The sequence below is a fragment of the Prosopis cineraria genome, unplaced genomic scaffold, assembly GCF_029017545.1.
Source record: "Prosopis cineraria cultivar Desert tree isolate PC_DT_omini unplaced genomic scaffold, ASM2901754v1 PC2, whole genome shotgun sequence".
NCBI classification, from domain to species: Eukaryota; Viridiplantae; Streptophyta; class Magnoliopsida; order Fabales; family Fabaceae; genus Prosopis; species Prosopis cineraria.
Window position 1 is genome coordinate 304,354 of NW_026555333.1, and position 21,588 is coordinate 325,941.

The following is a 21,588-nucleotide window of genomic DNA, read 5'->3' on the forward strand; positions in this document are numbered from 1 at the left end:
CAATCCTTTCTAGAATCTCAAACGGCCTAATATATCTGGGAGTTAGTTTCTTGGCTCGAATCAACCTCCTAATATCAGTCATAGATGAAACTTTCAAGAATACATGATTGCCTACCATAAACTTTAACGATCTTGGGCCATTTTTATTTCTTCTTACAAGTAAAAAGTTACACAAATATTTAGCAAGTTTATGGGACTTCAATGAGCCTTTTTTTTAAACAATAAAGAGCTTTGATTATTATTTATTTGCAATTTGTTCTCAGCTCCTTAAGCGGGTGGAGGAACCGATAAATAATAATAAAGATGTGTTTGATTGGAAAGAAAAAGAGGGACATTTTTAATGGAAATTTTCTTTTCCTTCTTTAGATGAAAAGACGAGGACCTTCACCCTTATCTGACAAATAATATAATGGAGGGGAGAGGCTATAATGTCAAAAACTAAAAATTCAATAATAAAGGACAAATGTAGCATTACAATTTGAGGGCTATTCATCGAAAACTAAAAATCATTTAGTTATATACATGCCTCAAAGCACATCAACTTACTTTTTACATCATATTAATTTGAGAACTGATCTATATTTTAAATTTTAAAGAATTAATGCTATAATTTAAGTAAATGTAAAAGAATAAAAATTTATTTTAATTAACAAAATTGATAGTAAAAATGATTTAAAAAACTAAAACTTTCATTATTTAATAAAAAGTTTGAAGTCCAAAGCCTACATTTAAAAAGATTTAGATAAAATTTCAATGAATATCTCTTGACCACACTTGTTTAAATTTAAAATTATTAAATTTTTAAAATTTCACTGTAGTTTGAGAAATTAATTTGGTATTAAATTAAAAAAAATGATAAAATTATTCTTCATTTAAATTAATATCAAACCTATCATATTTCATCTGTTGATTACCCTACTTCACTTATTTATTTACCTATAAAATGTTGTTGACCTAATTTACTTATTCATTCTCTTAAAATAAAATTATATGAAAGTCTGAATGAACAAATAAAGTATGAAAATGAATAACAATCTATAAGTAAATAAATAATATATAATATAAAAATTAATAAATTATTTTAAGATAACTTAAATACGTAAAATGAAGACAAATTAAGTAGAGTGATTAATAATATTTTGTAAGTAAGTGAAATAAAAAAATAAATAAGTGAAAGTAGAAAAGTTATAATGTCAATTTAAATGAGAGATAATTTTATTATTTTTTTTAAAATTTAATATCAAATTAATTATTTTAAAGTTTAATGTAATTTTAAAATTTAAGAACCTTGACTTTAAATAAGCATGACACTATGATCAAAGGGCTTCAATTTAAAATAAATGTGACTGTTTGATTAAGGAGTCTATATTAAAATTCTCCCACGGATTTAGGACGACTTTCGTCCGTCAATATGACAGTATCATGCCTCTCTGGTCTGCCATGTTGCTCGTCGTCGTAATCTTAGCCATAAAGTCCCATCCAAAGAGGCCAAGACCCAACGAATCAAAAGCGGATGGGTGGATACATAATTGGGCGGTAAAGTAATTTCCTTTCAACTGTTCGGTGGATTATCAATTTATCATTTCCCCAGTTCCTTCATGAAATTGCTTCTCAGTTCTCCATTGGCATGAATGTCCGTTAGCGATTTGCTGACGAGGATGGCCCCACGGGGATCAAATCAGGTACGAAATGACAACCAAGATCTTATTTTTAATTGAGGTGAGTATCGACAGGAGACCACGTTTTTGTCTGTTTTTGACCCTTTTTTTTCCTTTTTTTTTTTTTTCATTTTGCTTATATTTTACGTTTTCCTGGCCATTAGAGGGTCTCGTGATATATATTTTAGAGGGTTTCACATCGTCCTATCGATGCCAATTGTGCCCAGTGGGTATCGGATTATTATTATTATTTTTTTGTTCTGGCCAAGTGGGAAGACTTCTAGCGATCTCTGACTACACCGAGATGGCGATGTGTCATCTATTTCCTAAAATGATTGCCTGATTGGCACCCTATTCTTCGCAATTAGTCTCACGTCGGAATGAATACAAATTGAATGGATCACTATTATCTTAGCCAGTTGAGGAAAATTTTCATATGTTGATTTCGTTGGCCTGATCCAAAATTTGCTGATTTCTCGCAGATGTAGGCCGTGTGGTCTGTCTAAGCAAGCGAGTTATCCTGAACTCCTGAGACCTGCTGCTTCCAGACTTTTTTCTTTTTTCGTTGAAATTTCTGCTCCTAGAGATGATTGAAAAGAAGGAGTTTCTCATCGTGGCGCCATTTGAGTGCGCATGGCGAAAGGATTTGAAATTCCGAGAAGCAGGTCGGGGTTGCGTGGTCTTCGAAGCTTTTGCGCGCAACGATATCACATTGGTTTTCCGGGAGAATGTGGGAAGCCGGCACTACCATTATAAAAGGGATAGCAGTCCCCACTATACCGTCATTTTGGGGAGCCACAGGAATAGAAGGCTGCGAATTGAGGTTGATGGAAAAGCTGTTGTTGATGTGGCTGGTGCTGAGCTTAGTTGCTCTTCATCATTCCAGAGTTATTGGATTAGCATCTACGATGGTTTGATTAGCATCGGTAAAGGAAAATACCCTTTCCAGAATATTCTCTTCCAGTGGCTGGATTCTAATCCTAATTATAGTGTTCAGTATATTGGTCTTTGCAGCTGGGACAAACACGTTGGATATAGAAATGTTAATGTGTTGTCGTTAACACACAATCACATGTCCCAGTGGAAGCACGTGAGTTTTGGTGAATATGAAGTTGTGGAGGAGGGTGACGAGGAGTTGGGAGACAAGCCGGTGGATTATGACAATTGGGGGCTGAAAAATTTTCTGGAGTGCTGGGAATTGTCCGACGTTTTATTCATTGTTGGTGCAGAGGAAAGACCTGTACCTGCTCATAAGGCCATTTTATCAACATCTGGGGATTTTCCTGTAGCCTCATCATTCTCTGTTATTTCGCTGCCCACAGTTACTTACCAAGTTTTTCACGCACTGCTGCAGTACATCTACGCTGGCTGGACCGAGGTGCGCAATTTTCCCTTTTAATTATCTCTGTATTCCCTAATATATTGAATATGGAGATTGTTTTCCTTGATTATCTAGCATGTAGCTTCTGAAGCACAGTTATCTATACTTATTTTCCCCCTCGCCCTACTGATCTGTCTTTTCCCTCTAACAACTGACGGATGCTGTTTACTAATACTTAACTCTATCGCATACCTAGGTAATTACTTCTCTTATCAACCTGAAGGAATAGAGTTTGAAAGCTTTTTCGTAGTATCGAACATTCTTCCCTTAAGTCCATTAGTAGAAAGTAGCAGCAGCATGTGGGAGACATAGAAAGCACATTTAAGTAATCAGACTTCCAAAATCAGAGCAGAGAGTGCATGCACGCACTCATCAACAAGTAGCTTTTACTGATAATTCATATGAACATCAACAACATTTAGCTTTTACTGATAATTCTATTCTTTATATGAAACTTGTCCTACTATGTAATTTTATCAAGTTGATTCTGTCTTTGTATCATGTAGATTCCTCTGGAACAACTTGGTTCCTTGAGGGCTCTAAGTTTACGATTTGAAGTGATGCCACTGGTTAAACAATGTGAGGAGACTATAGAACGGTTTAAGCTCAACCAGAAGTTTGTCTCGGGGAAGAATGTGGAGTTATCATTTCCAAGTACCAGGCCTCATTGTTGTTCAACTTTGCCCTCACTTCCTGTCAGCAGTCAGAGACTGAAACAGTTGCAATTAACTGGCCAGTACAGTGATGTAAACGTATATATTGAGGGTTATGGGCTTGTTGCCCAAGCACATAAAATTGTTCTCAGTTTATGGAGTATCCCATTTGCCAGGGTGAGCCAACTTCTCATTCTCTCATCTACTTGGCCATTTTCATTATTTGAAATAATTTATTCCCTTTAAAGCATATAGTTTGAATTTTAGATGTAGTGTTCTTTTCACCATTAAGCTTCTAATTATTTGTAGGGAGTATATTCTACGATGATTAGAATTCGGTTATTCTTGGTAGTATATAGCCAATCAAGATGAAAATACTGCTCTTGTTTATAACAGAATCAACTTTTTGCTATAGATAAAATGTGAAATAATTTTACCAAAAAAAAAAAAGTGAAATAAGGGTATTTGTTTTGTTTATGATTTAAGGCCTAATGGATAAGGAAAATTTTCAATGCAACTGCCATGACATTGAGCTGAAGTTTCCAACATTATATATAATACATTTTTTTATATATTGTTAATTTCATACGGTGAAGGTTTGCCTAGAAAAACCTCCATCCATGGCATCGGCATCCAACATTCTGACTTTGTCGTTGCAGCATGATTTAGAATAGTGTCCAAAGAAAGTGTTTTTCATATAGAGTTGTAAATGATATAAATTAAATTTATACTTATGGATAGGAAAATTATTGTACGATTGGTTTTTTGTACTTTTTGACTTTATTGGTAGGAGCAATTTCTTAACTTGCTATGTATTTATTTCAGATGTTCACAAATGGAATGAGTGAAAGTATGTCTTCTGAGATTACTTTAAGGGATGTGCCACCAGAAGCTTTCAAAGCTATGTTTGACTTCTTATACAGTGGGAAACTAAATGATGAAGTTAATATAGATTCTGGTTCTTCGTTGCTGGAGCTGCTTTTATTGGCTGACCAATTTGGAGTGACTCTTCTTCACCAAGAGTGCTGTAAAATGCTTCTAGAATGCCTCTCAGAGGTAGTTTGGTAAACTTGACTTGTATATCAGTCGCTATTAGAATGTTAGAAACATAATACTGATGATCTTATTTCATTATGCCACTTGACTTTGGTCGGAGAAGAGAGTTGCGGTTTCGGACTTCTGAAAACAAAAGAGATCCATTTTATAATATGAATTATAAGATATTGATACTTCTCATCTACATATTATATGCAGGGACGGAGTCTCTTGGGTGAAGGTCATACAACAGTTTTTCTATTTTGCACACGTTTTATGGAGGAGGAAGCAGACAATTTTGGCAGCTAATAATTCTATAACCTTAGAAGCTAATTGTTGAACTTTTTTGCAGGACTCATTATGCCCACTCCTTCAAGTGGTTTCTTCGATACCATCATGCAGACATATTAAAGAAACATGTCAGAGGAAATTCTCCATGAACTTCGACTATTGTACTAGTGCGAGCGCTGATGTTGTCATGTTAGACGATACAACTTTCAGCAATATAATTCAGGTGTGTCTACCTTGAGTAGTTAAATTTATTGATCTGATTTTATGCACAAGGATTGACATAGCTGCATATTAGGTATAATCTAGTTTGAGGATGTCTGCACATCAGTTATTAACGACTAAAGCTGGAAAATCCTCTGCAAGAGTAATGTCACGCAGGCAAAGCTGTGGCTTGGAATGCTAGTCAAAATTAACAATTGTTGGACGAATGTGTTTTGTGGAAGCCATACATGGATATGGAATTAAAGAAATGAATAAAGGTTCAGGAGATAGCTGCGACTTATGGATTGGACCATGTTTTTTTTTGATATTAGAACCATAGATATTATTTCCCACATTTGTAGCGCTAATTTTTTTTCAAGTAATAGCTAAAACTTCAAATCCATCAGACAAAAGGTTTGGCATGATTTACTTTACAACAATAGGTTGTTAAGCCTCGTGATGTCTTCCTGTAATATCACCTCACCTTGATTTAACATTTCATTGTTTATATTTGAGTTTTGCAGCATCCAGATTTGACTGTTACATCTGAAGAGAAAGTTCTCAATGCAATCCTAATGTTTGGCATGAAAACTCAAGAGCTAGTTGCATGGGAAGTGGTGGATGAGTTGATGATAAATTCAAAACCTGAACTTCTTTTTGGTGAGAGGCTTCAGTTAGTTCATGGCTTGTTGCCATTTGTGAGATTTCCGCTACTTCCATATTCCTTGCTTAAAAAGGTGCTAGACTTTGGATGTTAATGTATTTTGGATAGTTTACACCAATGGGATATGCTTACTATAAACGATACCATTGTGTCTATTGTGCAGTTGCAGAGTAGCAACATTAGCAGACACATTCTTGTGTTTCAAAATCTTGTAAGTTTGTTGTCTTCTCCTGGTGAATTGTTTCAGGCCATGTGTAACGTTCTCTAGAATATAGTTTCTTAGTAATTGTTCTACTCTATTGATTACAGGTTAATGAGGCTCTTAATTTTGTTGAAAGTGGACTGGCAAGCCCAGAAAATAAAGAAAAGTAAGTTCATAAAAATTTTGAATGTGGATCGAATCCCAACTTTTTATTATGGATCTCATTTTTAGGGGAAGTTAGCTTACAATGGGTCACTCTTTAGTTTTAGATTCCTTCACAGACGATCTAGTTACAAAGAGCTCCAGTATATATGTGATGGAGACGGCAACGGAGTCTTATATTTTGCAGGCACATCATATGGAGAACACCAGTGGGTTAATCCTGTTTTGGCAAAGGTAGATCATCTAAATCATTTTTCTTTTAATCATTTTCTCCTTTTATGTTATTGGATCTACACACACTTATCCTAGCCCCTAAGTAACAAATTCCTTTTGGCAGACAATTACCATCACGGCTAGCAGTCCCCACTCAAGATACACTGACCCGAAGGTGTTGGTCTCAAGAACTTACCAGGTAATGTATGCAGAATTATTTTCTCCAACTGACTGTTGAGAAGTTTCTCCAAGTGTGCTTGAACTTTGCTTGCCTGTCACAGGGAACATCTTTTGCAGGGCCTCGATTGGAAAACGGACATAATTGTGCCTGGTGGATGGTTGACCTTGGCCAAAATCATCAGGTATAGTGATATGCTGATCCTATACTTTTCAAGGATTTTTTTTTTTTTGGGTTGGTCATAGGCGCATGCATTCTATTTTGATCATAGTCGATTGGCATAAAATATGACGGTGCCTGAACTAATGATAGCATGGGCTATAGCTATACCTTTTCTTCTTTTTGGCCAAATAGCTATACCTTGTTACGTTTAGGATACATGGTAAGCTTGTACCTTTAAGTTGCTTTTAATCCAGTCTGAGAATCTTGCTTCAGATGTCCCTTTTTTTTTCATTTGGCGGGTTAGGAAAAAAAGTGAAAAATATTGAGAATTTTATATGATCTTGAAGATTCATCTGCCAGATTCATGGTTAATGGGAATTATTTTCTCCAGCAAGAGGTTGGGAGTAAGATGCAATCAAAGATTATGACCGGTACATTTCACTTGCGTAGAAGTTAATAACATCCTTTTTTAAGGAATACCTTTTGAGGGAGCTAGATAGATGACAGTAGGCCTACCAAGCCCATGCAGTTAGTGGGTCGGCTGGCATAGGAGAGACGCTGCAGCGCGCCCGGCACCTAAGTTTCATGAATAATGTGTAATATGAATATAAGCATAGCACTGTTGATCAATATAGATGATAGTTAACAGCTTTTAAAAATCTAGAACTTCTCATAACAAAGCATGTGCTATCTGTAAATTTAACCGCGACACCTTATCTGTCCATTCTGATGCCATGAAAGATTACTTCTGATGCAGCTTATGTGCAACTACTACACCTTGCGACAGGATGGCTCCAGGGCATTCATGAGATTTTGGAATTTCCAGGTGGATTATCTTTCGCTGAATTGTGTAGAAGTAAATGGACCTTACTAATGAATGAAAGGGGTTCTCTAATGTGTATGAGTGATCTTATATGATAATTTCAGGGCTCTCTCGATGGGAAGAGCTGGACGAATTTGAGAGTACATGAAAATGACGCGACGGTGAGCAAGCCTGGTCAATTTGCATCTTGGTCCATAACTGGGCCCAACGCTCTGCTTCCCTTCAAGTATTTCCGGGTTGTTCTAACGGCTCCCACCACTGATGCCACCAATCCTTGGAACTTGTGCATTTGTTACTTGGAGCTATATGGCTATTTCCTGTAGAACTGAACTGTCGGATACAACCATTACCAGTTTGGCTATTTCCTGTGGAGCCTTGTAAGCAAAGTTACGGCCCCTGTTGCTGTGAGAGCTTGTACTTGAAATTCAAAATATTTTCTTTCTTTAGATGAATTTGGAAGTTATAATTACATTGTAGGGTAATACGCTCATGGAAAACATTTTATGGCGTCAAGCCGTCAAGCGTTCCACATCTTGAAGTGTTGTAGTTTCTTTTGGAATGTATCGTAGTGCGACCATGAGCTGACCGTGATCGAATCAGTACTAAGGCTGCGTTTGTATACTGGAATTAAGAAAAGAGAGACAGAATTGGAAATGGATTTCTTGCCTTAAGCATGTGTGGTACGTCTGTGGAATCTGATTCGATTCAATTCCATGGAATGGGTTCCTTGGTTCCATGTTACCCCTTCCCAGATGCAAGGGTGGAAGCTTACTGCCTAAACTTATACGTCTCCTTGTCATCTACTCCACTTCATCGGAAGATATGGATTTGTTGGAAAACGTCAAAAAGGAAATATTCCAAGGTGCGAAGTCAACTGACGTCCCCCACTTGACAATTTCAAATGCCCTTGCTTGCTCTAGATTGTGCCCCCTCCGTGTTCTTTCTTCGCAAGCCAAAAATACAGTAAAAGTTGGACATCATATGAGCCTTTTGCACTAACTACGTTGCCCGTTCGCTAGCCTGCCTATATACGTGACTAATAGTCACAGGCCAGCCTTAAAGCAACATATATTTAACGAAATAATTCAATCCTTGTGTCTGCGGCGGGATAAAGTGACTATTAACACTGACATAAGATAAGCAGGCTCATGCATACACATATTGGCTGTAACTCTCTAACCAACCAAACCAAATTTAACACGGAGGCATGTTTTTCAAATGATGCTGTGGATAACCAAAATGCTGTTTAAAAATGAGACAGCTGGAAAAAACGCTTGAGTTGGAAGCCTCGCGTGAATTCATCTCATGATCATCTCCCTTCCTAATTTTAGCTTGCCCTTCCGGCAGATGGCAGGGGGTGAAGGCCAGTGGAAATTTCTCCTTGAGATTGAAGAATAGGTTCTTTTTACTGGACGTGTTTGATGATTGTTGGTAATTATTTGGCAAAACGTACAATCCGTTTTTGGTTTCACGTAAATTGTTTTAGTATTATATTCCAAGAAAGTGAATTGAACTAGAAATTTAATATCAATAAATTAATTATAAATAGTATGTAAAAAATTGATTGGATTAATTTAAGAATCATACGATTTATATGATTTTAAAAATTTGTATTAGTTGAAATCAGTTTTAGTTTTTTATACATAAAATATTTGACATTATATGATAAATTATTTATCCCCAAAAGAAGGATTAGGGATCTAAATTTAGTTGGCAAAAATTAGTATATTTGAATAAGTTTAATTTTAATGTAAATTTAATCCATAAATAATATTTTGATTTTCTAAAATATTCTTAAATTATCAACAAGGTTGTGTCTAGCAAAAAGGCTAATCCTTTATAATATGATAATCAAGTTCAAATTTAAAAAAGTACTCACATTTAGTGCCTATGTTTTGAATTGGATTATATCAGTGCTCAATAAAAAAAAAACTATTCTTAAAAGAATTATAAATTAGTGCTAAAATATAAATTACAAAAGAGATGCCATAAATAGTTTTTGGCCAAAATTATGATGAATAATATATAAGTGTGTAACTGCGCGCACATATATATCATAAATTTGGACATTATTAATGCTTTTTTTCAAGCGAAACCCATTTTGTATAATAATTATTAATATTTTGTATATACAATAAAATTTATAACAAGTGAAAAAGTGCAGTCCATATTCCAAAACTTGAGAGATACTAAACATGCGTCGAGTAATTTTTAATAAATAAAAAATAATTAGACAAGTATATTTAGTGAATAATATATGATTTATGATAACATTTATGTTCCACATTAATATTGATGTCCAGATACCTCACCACCATCATCCAGTGAGAATCCTGAAACCTCACAAATGGACTAGTATCATTGCTCAAATATAGAAGGACATGCGTGCATAGGTGGATGCCATTGTGTTTTCAGAATTTATAGTGAACAAATTTTGACGGCCGTTGCTTCATCACGTGGTAGAGGATATGCTTTACTTGCTTGGTTTCTAGCAATAATGAAGTCACAAGTTTAATCATAATGGGTCCCTGAAAGTATCAACAGTGAGATGCTTGTGACTATGATTTTTCGCATCTACATGGATTTTGCGCAGATTCGAGACTTTGGGGCTGAGTTTGGAGTCTGAAGGTTGGCGAGATGATCGGCTGTTTGGGTCCTTATCCCATGGTCGCCACTGGGTCTTTATCACCTTCCTTGAGCAAATCCTGCAATGAGGTACTACCAATTTGATTTTTTTTTCCCTTTTTGACTGTAATGGCTTTAGATTTTAGGCATTTGGTGGTGTTTCCCTCGTATATGAACGAGCATCTTTCTACTTGTTTATCGTAAAACCATAACTTATATATGTAGTCTGGCTTTCTGCTTGAGTAAACTGGTTTATGTTAGCTGGCTTTTCATAAATTGCTTCTGTACCTTCGAGAACAACTAGTATGTAATCGCCTTCCCTATACAAGCGAATTTCCTCAGGATATTATTATTCCACTACCTGAATTTTATTCGTGATCTGCAACAAGCCCTGAAGAGTGAGTGGATTATCGTTGTTTGTTTGTCTTTTGCTGTTGTTACAAAACTTGTTTTACCATTTATGGAACCAGTCATAGACGTGGGTTTGAATAACATCGAAGTAAAGTATCACAGCTACTTGATTGACAGCATGTTACAAAACTTGAGAATATAACTGTTATTTCTATTTTTCATTTATTATAATGGAACTACTTCCTTTACGTTAGTATTGCAATCTTTTGATCTACCCATTAGTTTGGTCGCGCGCACTTTTACTTACAACATATACAGAAGGTAGCGAAAGTGAATTATGGTTGAAGGAATCACTCTGGATGATCATAGTTTAGACTTCAGTATACCTTGTCATGAATTTTCCATATTTTTCATAGTTTTAGCGACTTGAATTTGCCTTCTTTTGATCGGGATAGGCTATCTCTCTGCCCCTGCCCCCCTTCCTAGTATTGAGCAATTATTGTCTTGAGGCGTGTCAGTATTGTGCATGATCTCTAATGTTTTGTGGTTTTCTATCTTTTATTTCCGCAGACCTTTAGAAATAATAAGCAGTTTCTTGCCAAACAACAGTCAGTTTGTCTGACATCTGTCTGCAAAATCCGCCGAGGATGCAGTGGATTCTGTTTTCCGTCAAAAAGATCAATATCCAAGGTATAGCACGAACATTCAACTCAATCACACTAACTTTTATTCTTCCTGACATTTTTCCTCTTTTTTCATCACTTTGACATTTTATTCTTCCTCAATCACAGTCATTCGTTCAGATTTGAAATCTTATATTATATTATATAATATATGTACTAAAAAAAGATTCTTTAAAGAAATGAATTTCGTTCTACATCTTGCCCTAACTGATATTATAGTCACACTCTTTAGTGTTTGGTTCAGTGTGTGTATCTCTCATCAACATGTGTTAATGCGGATAAGTTGCTTGAATGATTTTTTTTTTTTTTCCCTTTCAACAAGGGGAGGTCCAGTTCCAAGATATCAACTGTATTGACTGATAACAAGTCACCAATGTCATCCTTTGAGGATGACGTAGAGAATATTGGCATCTTCCACATTGATCCGGGCCTAGAACCATATAAAGATCACTTCAGATATAGAGTGAAGAGATATTTAGATCAGAAAAGGCTTGTCGAAAAATATGAAGGAGGCCTTGAGGAATTTGCAAAAGGTAGTGATAGTTATCTGCATTTCTACACTTGTGTTATCTGTTTCGAATCATACTTACTGAATTGGGATGACTACTTAAATGCAATGCATCTACAGAGTGTGCATTGTAGTTATCTGAGCTATTACATCGTTTATATTGGAGACTCTAATAGAACCCAAACCGGTATCACAACAAAAACAGCAACGAAAAATAGTGACAACAATAAATGAGGGGAAAATGCTGAGGTTTTTGATATTAATAAAATGAGAGAAACTGAATCAGAGTTACAAAGAGATTCTGGCCAAAACACTATCTCCCCTGAATGATTACAAAAGTAACAGCATTACAAGTTACAAACCTCACAAAAGAGGGTTCGCTCCTTATAGCATTTGAGAGGCCAGCCTCTCCTCACAAATCTCTCACAAAAGACATACCCCCCCCTCAATACAAGCAAAAGATTAATATGACACACAGCATGGCTTTCCCCATAGCCCATACTTCCCAAAATATCTTAATCATAGCAAAAGATCATGAGTTACTGTTCCTTACGGCTAGAGACCAAAGGATGAGCCTCTGGACCAGTCATAATGTTTCTACTAGAGTCATTCTTCCCCTTTGACTTCCTTTGATATGTCTTAGCAAAATAATGGGGGGCTCTATCAGACTCCATTGGGATTGTTAAATTGATCAGCTTCCGGAAAATGCATATCATTTGCCTGTTAATTGGATTGATGTTCTCTTCCCCATACTGGACTGCCTAGCTAATTTGTTGGATTGTTTAACGTTAATATTCAAGACTTCAACTTAATATATTGTTTCTTTTTCTTCATCATCCACTCTCTCTGTTGATGCATGTGCTTGCAACTGGGTTGGTCTCCTTTTGCCTATATCATTCTGCCTCATCTCTCTGTGATTTGTTCAGTTGACTTCAGTCTCATCTTCAATATTCAATATAAATTTTCATTTTCTTCTTTCTTCCTTCCTCATCTCTCTATTAGGTTATTTGAAATTTGGGTTTAACAGAGAAGACGATGGCATTGTATACCGTGAGTGGGCACCCGCTGCTCAGTAAGTTATCCATCAGAGTATAAATAGGTCTACTTCATTTGGTTTTTTTTTTTTTGTTTAATTTCTTTTTAATGTTACATATCTTACAATTTAGGGAAGCACAATTAATTGGGGACTTCAACGAATGGGATGGATCAAACCATAGGATGGAAAAAAATCAGTTTGGTGTTTGGAGTATAAAAATCCATCATTGCGATGGGAATCCAGCAATACCTCATAATTCAAGAGTCAAATTCCGATTCAAACATGGTGATGGAGTTTGGGTTGATCGCATCCCTGCTTGGATTAAGTATGCTACTGCTGATCCTACAAGGTTTTCTGCCCCATATGATGGCATCTATTGGGATCCAGCACCTTTAGAGAGGTCTTGTTCTTCTCATACATAGAATGTATATGGTGTTGTGTTTTTCAGTACAACCAACCAAGCATGACATCTGAGGATTATTCCTTAAACGGACAGCAAATGCATGCAGCGTAACATTGTAACTAACTTGACAATTGCAAAAATAGTCTAAGCTTCATTGCAGTGTGGCTCATCTTGAAATTTCATCTGGTTCTGATATTATTTGTAAGAAAAAAGGAGAATGTCTATAACATGTTTTATAAGACTTGTTATTTATTTAACGTTGCAAAGCAGGTCTACAATTCGTTAATTCATTCCATGTGTGTTTTCAACACTCTAATTATACTCCTATTGCAGGTATCAGTTCAAATATTCTCGGCCACCAAAGCCCAATGCCCCACGGATATATGAGGCTCATGTAGGAATGAGTAGCTCCGAATCTCGAATAAATTCTTACCGAGAATTTGCAGATGGTATTTTGCCCCGTATTCGGGCAAATAACTATAACACAGTCCAGTTGATGGCTGTGATGGAGCATTCCTATTATGCATCCTTTGGCTATCATGTTACAAATTTTTTTGCTGTGAGCAGTAGATCTGGAACCCCTGAAGATCTTAAATATCTAATAGATAAGGCCCATAGCCTAGGTTTGCAGGTTCTGATGGATGTTGTCCACAGTCATGCCAGTAATAATGTTACTGATGGACTCAATGGCTTTGATGTTGGCCAAAGTTCCCAGGATTCTTACTTCCACAATGGAGACAGAGGCTATCATAAATTGTGGGATAGTAGACTCTTTAACTATGCCAATTGGGAAGTTCTTCGTTTTCTATTATCTAATTTAAGGTGGTGGATTGAGGAGTTCAAATTTGATGGGTTTCGGTTTGATGGAGTAACCTCAATGCTGTATCACCACCATGGAATCAACATGACTTTTACAGGGAATTACAGTGAATATTTTAGTGAAGCAACAGATGTGGATGCTGTCGTCTATTTGATGCTGGCTAATTGTTTGATCCGTAATATTTTACCAGATGCAACTGTCATAGCTGAAGATGTTTCTGGCATGCCTGGACTTGGTCTACCCCTGTCAGAGGGAGGTATTGGTTTTGACTATCGTCTGGCTATGGCTATCCCAGACAAGTGGATTGACTATCTGAAGAACAAGAAAGATGATGAATGGTCTATGAAAGACATCTGTTGGAGTTTGACGAATAGGAGATACACCGAGAAGTGTGTATCTTATGCGGAAAGTCATGACCAGGTATAAGCTTAGCCAATTTTCTTTAATCCTATCTTATGCTAGGTATCATATTCAGGATGGAATTATCCTAAAGTGTAGGCAAAATCAGTTTTATAAGTGGCATAACAATGGAAACTCCTGAAGACAGCTAAGAATTTCTCATATTTCTTTGTCTTTTTGTACAGGCCATTGTGGGGGACAAGACTGTAGCATTTTTCCTCATGGATAAAGAAATGTATTCTGGCATGTCTTGCTTGACAGATGCTTCCCCTACAATTGAGCGAGGGATTGCTCTTCACAAGGTTATATGTCAGATCATAAAAATTGGTTTTTACCGGTTGTTATAGATATATTTTCTTACTTTTAGTGCCCATCAAAACCTTTCCTGTTTATGCGCAACTGTAATGCTATGCATCTACAGCAATGATGTGATTGACAATCCCACAACTGCTGATGTGATACTTCGCTGCTTTATTATGTGCTTGTACTCATTGTTATTTTAATCCTTCGTAGATGATACACTTCTTAACCATGGCATTAGGTGGGGAAGGCTACCTTAATTTCATGGGCAATGAGGTATGCAAACTGCCAGTCATAGTGTGGTGTAGCCCAACGATGAGGGTTGCTTGTCTCTAGTCTAGAGATGTTCATGCATATCACTCTTATTGCTATTGAAGGATAACATGTGTTATCATCTATTCAGTAATATTCATGACTGCTTTTTTAGTTTGGCCATCCGGAATGGATTGATTTCCCTAGAGAAGGCAATGGATGGAGTTATGAGAGGTGCCGTCGTCAGTGGAATTTGGTGGATACTGACCACTTGAGATATAAGGTAATTCAGGAATCAGGACTATTTGCTTTTCTCTCTATTTCTTTGCCCCCGTTTTTTTTTTTTTTTTTTGGAGGGGGTCCTCCTGTGTCCATATTTGTTCAACTTTTAAATATTGAGATTTGTCAAGAGGTTTGCAAACACAAGTAATTTCCTATATTTATGTAAGAAATGTGCATCGTTGCAGTACATGTTCTGGTGTTGTGCAGAAAGCCAATACAAGTGCGAGACTCCTTTCTTCTTGCAGACACACACACACAAAATCTTTCACCTTTTACATTTCTCCTTCTGGAAATTGTGCAGTTCATGAATGCATTTGACAGAGCTATGAACCTACTGGATGACAAATTTTCATTCCTCTCATCACCAAAACAAATTGTGAGCAGCACAAATGAAGAAGACAAGGTGTTATTTCTCCATATGATCACTAACTTTTTTTTTTTTTTTTTGGAGAGAACTATGCTGGTTGATAATCTGATAAATTTTTCAAGTCAATTAAGATGTAGTATGATTCCATGACCTTTTTTTAACTAGGAGTACTTGAAATTGGCAATGTCATAGGCTTTAGACATAATTTAAGATGTCTGAGCAATTAGAGATTCAACTATTACGTGCGTTTAGCTGGTTTAACACAATTTAATGTCCTTTTCTTTTACAGGTTATAGTCTTCGAACGAGGGGATTTGGTATTTGTGTTCAATTTTCATCCAGAGAATACTTATGAAAGGTATGTAAGTAATAGGGTATTTTGTTTTTATGTTTGGGGAATTTGTAAAAGCCTGAGCATAAATTAGTTGACTGATATGTTGAACCAATAGGTATAAAGTTGGGTGTGACTTGCCTGGGAAATATAGAGTTGCTCTTGATAGTGATGCTTGGGAATTTGGAGGGCATGGAAGAGTAAGGAATGCTACTGTCTCAAACTGAAGTTAGATGATTTATTAGTTTGAGTTGCAGCGATTGGCTCTCTCTGTGGGGGTTTGAAGTTCAAACCAACTGATTAGAAGCATTCCAATCTTTTTGTCCTTTTACTGATGGCAATGTTCTAAATTATTATCTGCTAGGTGGGGCATGATGTAGACCACTTTACATCCCCAGAAGGAATTCCAGGAGTTCCTGAAACAAATTTCAACAATCGTCCCAATTCTTTCAAAGTCCTCTCCCCCTCTCGTACTTGTGTGGTATGTTTGTCTGTAACCTCCTTTGAGTTCTGTCTTGCATTTCCTTTTTTCATTTTAGTCATCGTGATTTTATGCTGGAAAGAATTTAAACATTACTCCCTTTGATCCCATTTACAAGTCACGGTGCATCTTTTTAGATAATATTTAAAAGGTATTTTCAAAATTACCTTTCACAAGAAAAAAAAAAGTAATATGATATTACTTTTTGAATTTATTATATAGGGACATATTTGAAATTCTATACACTTTTATTCCTTATACTTTTTTTTGTATTGGTATTGATGAAGTTGGTAAAAATAACTTATAAAGAAGACCAGAAGAGTACAGAGTAACATCAACTAAAGAATTATTTGTATATCTTTCATTCATAAAACAGCGAGTTTCTTGCCACAGGCTCCTTTATTCGCGTCAAGATGTTGTGAATCACTAATGGCAAGTCATTTTGTACTCCGTAGGTATATTATAGAGTGGAAGAGAGCCGAGAAGAAAACAATAATAGCACTTTGATCGGAGTAGGAGAGGTATCTGCTGCATCAGACGTTGCCAAAAATCTTGAAGGATATGTGGAAAGTGGAGTCACTAATTTGATTGGGGTGGAAGAGACATTAGATGATGATGCAGCAAATGTAGTGGAGATTATTGAAGAATTAGCTTCGACAGAAAGCGAGGTTGCTAAAAGAAAAACATAAGATGCAAACACTCCATTCGATGTTGCCAAAATTCTGGAAGGATCAGCATATGTAGAAAGTGAAGTCAGTGGTTTGATTGAAGTAGAAGAGACGGTCGCTGTAGCAGATGTTACTGAGATTTCTGAAGACTTGTCTTCAGTAGGAAGTGAGGTTGCTTCATGCAAAACAGAAGACGCAAGAGTAGAGAAAAGTGGTGAAGGAACATTGCATAGCTGAGAATCTATATCCGTGGTAAATAGCTGTGTTTAGCAGGTTTTTGGGTGGTTGAAAGGGTGTTTGATGTAGATTTTGGAGAAACGTTTTCCTCTCTGACACGGGTACAAGCATTAGACAACTTTTGTTTGGAGATAGTGTGTATCTAAACGCGGATGGATGATAAATGGTGAAGCAATATCGCATAACTAAGAATCTCTATATCCATTGTAAACTAGCAGCACTATCTGTGCAAACAAAGGAAAGACGACAACTCATTCGGAAATAGAGGGTATGTCCAGTAAATGCGGATAGATGGATTGATTCTGTCAGACTTCATTCTTGAAAGAGTTTCTCAACGTTTGAGTCACACAAACGAGAAAAACTGTGCATTAAAAAAGTCATTCACCCAAAAAATCATCCATCCATTGATAAGGAAAAGTAAATATCTCCAAACAACTGAAACACCGAACAAGATCATTCTAGAGCCAAGGATCATGTGTTCAGTCGTAATTTCACGAGGAGGAAAATTCTTGTTCACTTAACAAGTCATTCATGGTATTTTTGTAAAATGATGATGCTAAATCCAGTATGAAGTATCAACTGCTGGCATATCTTAAAAAGTGATTCTAATGATACGCAAAAGACTCAAGAAACAGAGGTCACAATAAATCCATTTGTCTTTTTCTACCTTAAACTAGAAAAATAAAGATCAGAAAAACTAAGTCCTCCGAAGCCTTGAAGCTCCAGTTTTTTTGTCTACCCCAGTAGTAGATTTCTCTAAGTTCGAAGGCAGAGGAGGAAGCTTCTTATTTCCTTTGGTCATGCTTCTAAGCATGTATCGTGGAGCCTCCAATCGCTCCATCGTGTAAGTCGCGGAAACGGATTTCCGCAAGCTCTCAAGTTTTTTAGAGCTGCTCTTCTTCGCCGACTCTACAGCTACGCCAAGATTATACGCAGGCGCTTTACCATAATCGCCTGTCTTCCTTCTCTTCAACCGCTCGTTCCTTCTAGCAGAGTATTCATCATAAAACCTTCCCCTCTCAAACAGTATCCCTGAATTCACACCGAATGAATTGGCAGATTCAATATTTTCAGAATCCCTCTTCCCAAATTCTTCCCTAACCATCTTCATCAAAGCCCGTAATTCACAGGAAATCGTGCGGTACTCGGGTCGAAGTTCAGATTCCTCGATGTTCAGGCAGCCAGTTGGATTTTTGGATTCTGTCAACGAACCTAATTCAACCACGGAAAATACATAAATAAAAGAAAGTGAAACAAACAGACGAGCCAACCATCGATATCATTGATCTAATTGTCAAGCGAACCTGATGGGGTTTGAAGCGAGCAGGAGTTTGATGGACGGAGGACTCGGCGAGGTCGAAGACGCATCGGCGATTTGGCAAGAGGAGGCTTACGATCCGATTTCATCTTGGATATAGAGTACATAGTTGAGATCTTCAAGAAAGCGATAAGTGACTTTAAATTGAGTGATTGAAGAAAAATGAAAAGATGATTGAAAAACAATGCAGTTTGGAGTGTGGCGCTTTTCTTTTAATTGGATGACAGACGCACCTCTGTTTGAAAATTTTGAATCAAGACACCAGGAGCAGAAGACGCTCGCTTCCAACGGTCAAATTGTGGATCGGACGGCTACTACGCTCTGAGCTGGATGCCGTTTGGCCCGATCATCATCCCAATGCGGGTCCAACCAATTTTTGTAGTGGTTGCGTGCTATTACGGGAAAATCTGATTCAAAGAACCCCTAAAGTCTATTATTTAGCAAAAAATGACTCTAAGGCCTTGTGTGATATTTAATGCATGTTTAGATTAACTTTTAACTTTAGTTAAAATGGGTCAAATTGAGGTTAAAATAAAAAAGTCCAATTTGTATTTGGATTAGCAAAAATTTTTAACCTCAGTTAAATGTAAACAAGCAATTTTTTAAAAGCCCTTAGACCTGGCTTTTGCCTCAGCATTAATGTTACTGGCCGTTGAAAGCATTTTAAATTTTTATGCTTTCTCTTTCTTCTCATCTGTCTATCTATAAAGCTTTGTTTTTTTAACCTTGTTGTGCATAGTCCTTTGTTGTTCCTATGACCTCCCGAGCTCTACCCCCAGATCTGCTTCACCTTCCATTGCTCATAGGCGATGCTGTCCGGCACCAAGATCTCCACCATATTCAAGCACCAAGATCTCCACTTTTCGTTCTTGCATCCAGCGTGTCCATGCTTTAAAGTGATTTTCTCCCCATCACCTCTCAATCTCTACCATGTTCACTAAATCTGTAGTTCCCATTGCCTGATCTACTCCCCATCGAGTGTTCTTGCCAAGTAAAGTTGTTCTTTTCATCTCCTTCCTTGCCTTCCTTATTGTCATGCTTTGCCTACAAGTGGCCACATGCCAAATTTGCATCTCTGGTCCATTCTAAACCTTCATTGTTTGAGTATGATGCTCTGAATCATCCCAAATATTTGCATCTCTATCGTGCTTCTCTTGTTTTTTTTTCCTTGATTGAATGATTGGTGATGATCCTCGATAAGAGTTTCTGATGATCCTTGGAGTTTCTGATGCTTGGTGATGATCCTTAAATTCTTGTACTTGTCCTTTCCTGGAACTCAGGTCTGTTTGTGCTTGAATTCATTTCTGAAATATGGGTAACATAAGTAAAAATGCCCATGGAGTTTTTGGTTCTGTAATTTTATGTGAAAATAACAGAGCATTTAGTCTCACTACAATATAGTATTTAATTATGTGTCCATTTATAAATGAACAGAATGTGTTTCTTCTCCTTCAAGTATGATGACAAATCTCTTTGTTTTTTTTTTTTTGACTCCTCTTCTTCTATCAAGGTGAAAAAGTTTCAAGTGTAAATATCTTGGTAAGATTTCCTATATGCAATCATTCTTGTCTTGTGCATGTTAAGAAACCAGGATACTTATAATTCGGCAACATAGGCAGTTCCTTTCTTGTTTTAGGATTATTATTTTCTTTTAGTTTCTCTTTGACTCTAGGTTGTCATGGTAAATTGATACATGTATGCATATATATTTATTGCTTTTATATATTTGTGGTGGCTAGCTATTCTATAGAAAAATGAACAACAAGAAAGGAAAAGTTGTGTGGAATTCAAACTTGATAGAAATTTTCATTAAGGAATACTTGGAACAAATATACAAGAAACAAAGAAAAGGAGTTGCTTTCAACAAAAATGGTTGGAAAGCAATAATAGAGGGGCTTGAGGCAAAAATCGAAAAAAGGTATAAGCCAAAGCAATTGAAAAATAAACTAGACAATATGAAAAAAGAATGGAACATATGGTATAAGTTATTTTCTAATAAAACTGGCTTAGGATGGGATAGTGTTAAGAATATTATCGATGTTCCGGATGAGTGGTGGGAGCGAAAAATCTTGGTATGGATTAGTTATTAAGTGTTTTTTTAGATTAGAATTTAATTTAAGAAACTTAATTGTTGATTACTTGAATGCTACAGGAAAATCCCCTATATAAAAAATTTAGACATGAAGGGTTGAGGTTTGCAAAGGAATTAACTTTGATATTCAAGGATGTCTTGGCAGCTAGGGAGACACTTTTTGTACGACATGCTACCCAAACCTAAATAGAGGATGACAAGGATGAATACCATCCTACCATTGACCTTCAAGAAGGATCTGGTGATAGTAAAGAGGAGTTGAATTTATCTTACACTGCAACACCTATGAAGGTCACTGATGAGCTATTCGGATTAAGTGTGACCATAAATACTAGTAGAACTAGTGGTGATGCAAATCAAGGCAAAAAAAGAGGGTTAAAGGAGTTGGTGGGAGGAAAAGGCAGAAAGTCCCTGCCTTAATGAAAATAACAGATACTATGAGTGAAATAGCTAAGGAAAATAAAGCTAAAATGGAGACAGTGAACAAGATTTTGACAAATGACATAAGGGTTTTTGAGGTTGTAGCTCACCTAAATGGACTTCTAAAAGTTTTTGGTGATAAAAATTTATATTGGAGATGTGTCAATCTTATTTTGTATAAGCTTATATGGGATACTTATTGGCAATTTAAAGATCATCCTAATCACTTAGTCAATTGGTTGAAGCATCAAGTCCACAATCTACCTGATTTTATTTCAAAGAATACATCTGGATGAAATATTTATATAGGCTTATAATGAATTGACTTGTGTTTGACTTATAGTTGCTTTTTTTTTGACTTGTAGTTTGTTATGCCTATGATGACTTGGTTTG

General features: G+C 36.4%; 3 protein-coding genes across 7 annotated transcripts; 2 read left to right on the plus strand and 1 right to left on the minus strand.

The window, feature by feature from the left end:
- The first annotated feature begins 1,870 nt into the window (after positions 1-1,870).
- Positions 1,871-8,294, plus strand: LOC129303005 (BTB/POZ domain-containing protein At2g30600). Of its 3 annotated transcripts, XR_008591375.1 has the most exons (13): positions 1,875-3,036; positions 3,546-3,869; positions 4,518-4,748; positions 5,080-5,241; positions 5,744-5,956; positions 6,047-6,094; positions 6,193-6,251; positions 6,349-6,481; positions 6,585-6,659; positions 6,742-6,822; positions 7,558-7,626; positions 7,728-8,000; positions 8,101-8,294. XR_008591375.1 is itself a non-coding variant. In XM_054941984.1 (12 exons), the coding sequence occupies exons 1-12, from the start codon at positions 2,245-2,247 to the stop codon at positions 7,769-7,771; spliced, it is 2,247 nt and encodes a 748-aa protein (XP_054797959.1). In that variant the 5' UTR covers positions 1,871-2,244; the 3' UTR covers positions 7,772-7,856. The 3 variants fall into 3 exon arrangements, 2 of the variants coding, with proteins under 2 accessions (XP_054797959.1, XP_054797958.1); XM_054941984.1 differs by lacking the exon at positions 8,101-8,294 and having other exon boundaries at positions 1,871-3,036; positions 7,542-7,626; positions 7,728-7,856; XM_054941983.1 differs by having other exon boundaries at positions 7,728-8,294.
- Positions 8,295-9,941: 1,647 nt separating this feature from the next.
- Positions 9,942-17,647, plus strand: LOC129303004 (1,4-alpha-glucan-branching enzyme 1, chloroplastic/amyloplastic-like). 3 transcript variants are annotated; one of them, XM_054941981.1, is made up of 14 exons: positions 9,948-10,338; positions 11,170-11,289; positions 11,605-11,815; positions 12,793-12,862; positions 12,957-13,226; positions 13,563-14,469; positions 14,634-14,750; positions 14,962-15,024; positions 15,176-15,283; positions 15,584-15,685; positions 15,939-16,006; positions 16,098-16,179; positions 16,344-16,460; positions 16,916-17,647. In XM_054941981.1, exons 1-14 carry the CDS (start codon positions 10,261-10,263, stop codon positions 17,147-17,149), a joined length of 2,547 nt encoding a protein of 848 aa, XP_054797956.1. In that variant the 5' UTR covers positions 9,948-10,260; the 3' UTR covers positions 17,150-17,647. The 3 variants fall into 3 exon arrangements, 2 of the variants coding, with proteins under 2 accessions (XP_054797957.1, XP_054797956.1); XR_008591374.1 differs by lacking the exon at positions 16,098-16,179 and having other exon boundaries at positions 9,942-10,338; positions 16,916-17,055; XM_054941982.1 differs by lacking the exon at positions 14,962-15,024 and having other exon boundaries at positions 9,947-10,338.
- Positions 17,648-17,916: 269 nt separating this feature from the next.
- LOC129303006 (uncharacterized) lies at positions 17,917-19,133 on the minus strand. The gene is made up of 2 exons (XM_054941985.1): positions 18,670-19,133; positions 17,917-18,577 (listed from the first exon to the last, which is right to left on the minus strand). Exons 1-2 carry the CDS (start codon positions 18,788-18,790, stop codon positions 18,063-18,065), a joined length of 636 nt encoding a protein of 211 aa, XP_054797960.1. The 5' UTR covers positions 18,791-19,133; the 3' UTR covers positions 17,917-18,062.
- Positions 19,134-21,588: the final 2,455 nt, after the last annotated feature.

Excerpts from the sequence above, each read along its gene's own strand:
- LOC129303005 (XM_054941983.1), top strand. The coding sequence starts at position 2,245 with ATGATTGAAAAGAAGGAGTTTCTCATCGTGGCGCCATTTGAGTGCGCA. Across the intron at positions 3,037-3,545 it reads TCTACGCTGGCTGGACCGAG|ATTCCTCTGGAACAACTTGG; the intron begins GTGCGCAATTTT and ends TGTATCATGTAG. Across the intron at positions 4,749-5,079 it reads TTCTAGAATGCCTCTCAGAG|GACTCATTATGCCCACTCCT; the intron begins GTAGTTTGGTAA and ends ACTTTTTTGCAG.
- LOC129303004 (XM_054941981.1), top strand. The coding sequence starts at position 10,261 with ATGATCGGCTGTTTGGGTCCTTATCCCATGGTCGCCACTGGGTCTTTA. Across the intron at positions 14,470-14,633 it reads ATGCGGAAAGTCATGACCAG|GCCATTGTGGGGGACAAGAC; the intron begins GTATAAGCTTAG and ends CTTTTTGTACAG. Across the intron at positions 14,751-14,961 it reads GAGGGATTGCTCTTCACAAG|ATGATACACTTCTTAACCAT; the intron begins GTTATATGTCAG and ends AATCCTTCGTAG.
- LOC129303006 (XM_054941985.1), bottom strand. The coding sequence starts at position 18,790 with ATGTACTCTATATCCAAGATGAAATCGGATCGTAAGCCTCCTCTTGCC. Across the intron at positions 18,578-18,669 it reads CTCGCTTCAAACCCCATCAG|GTTCGTTGACAGAATCCAAA; the intron begins GTTCGCTTGACA and ends TGGTTGAATTAG.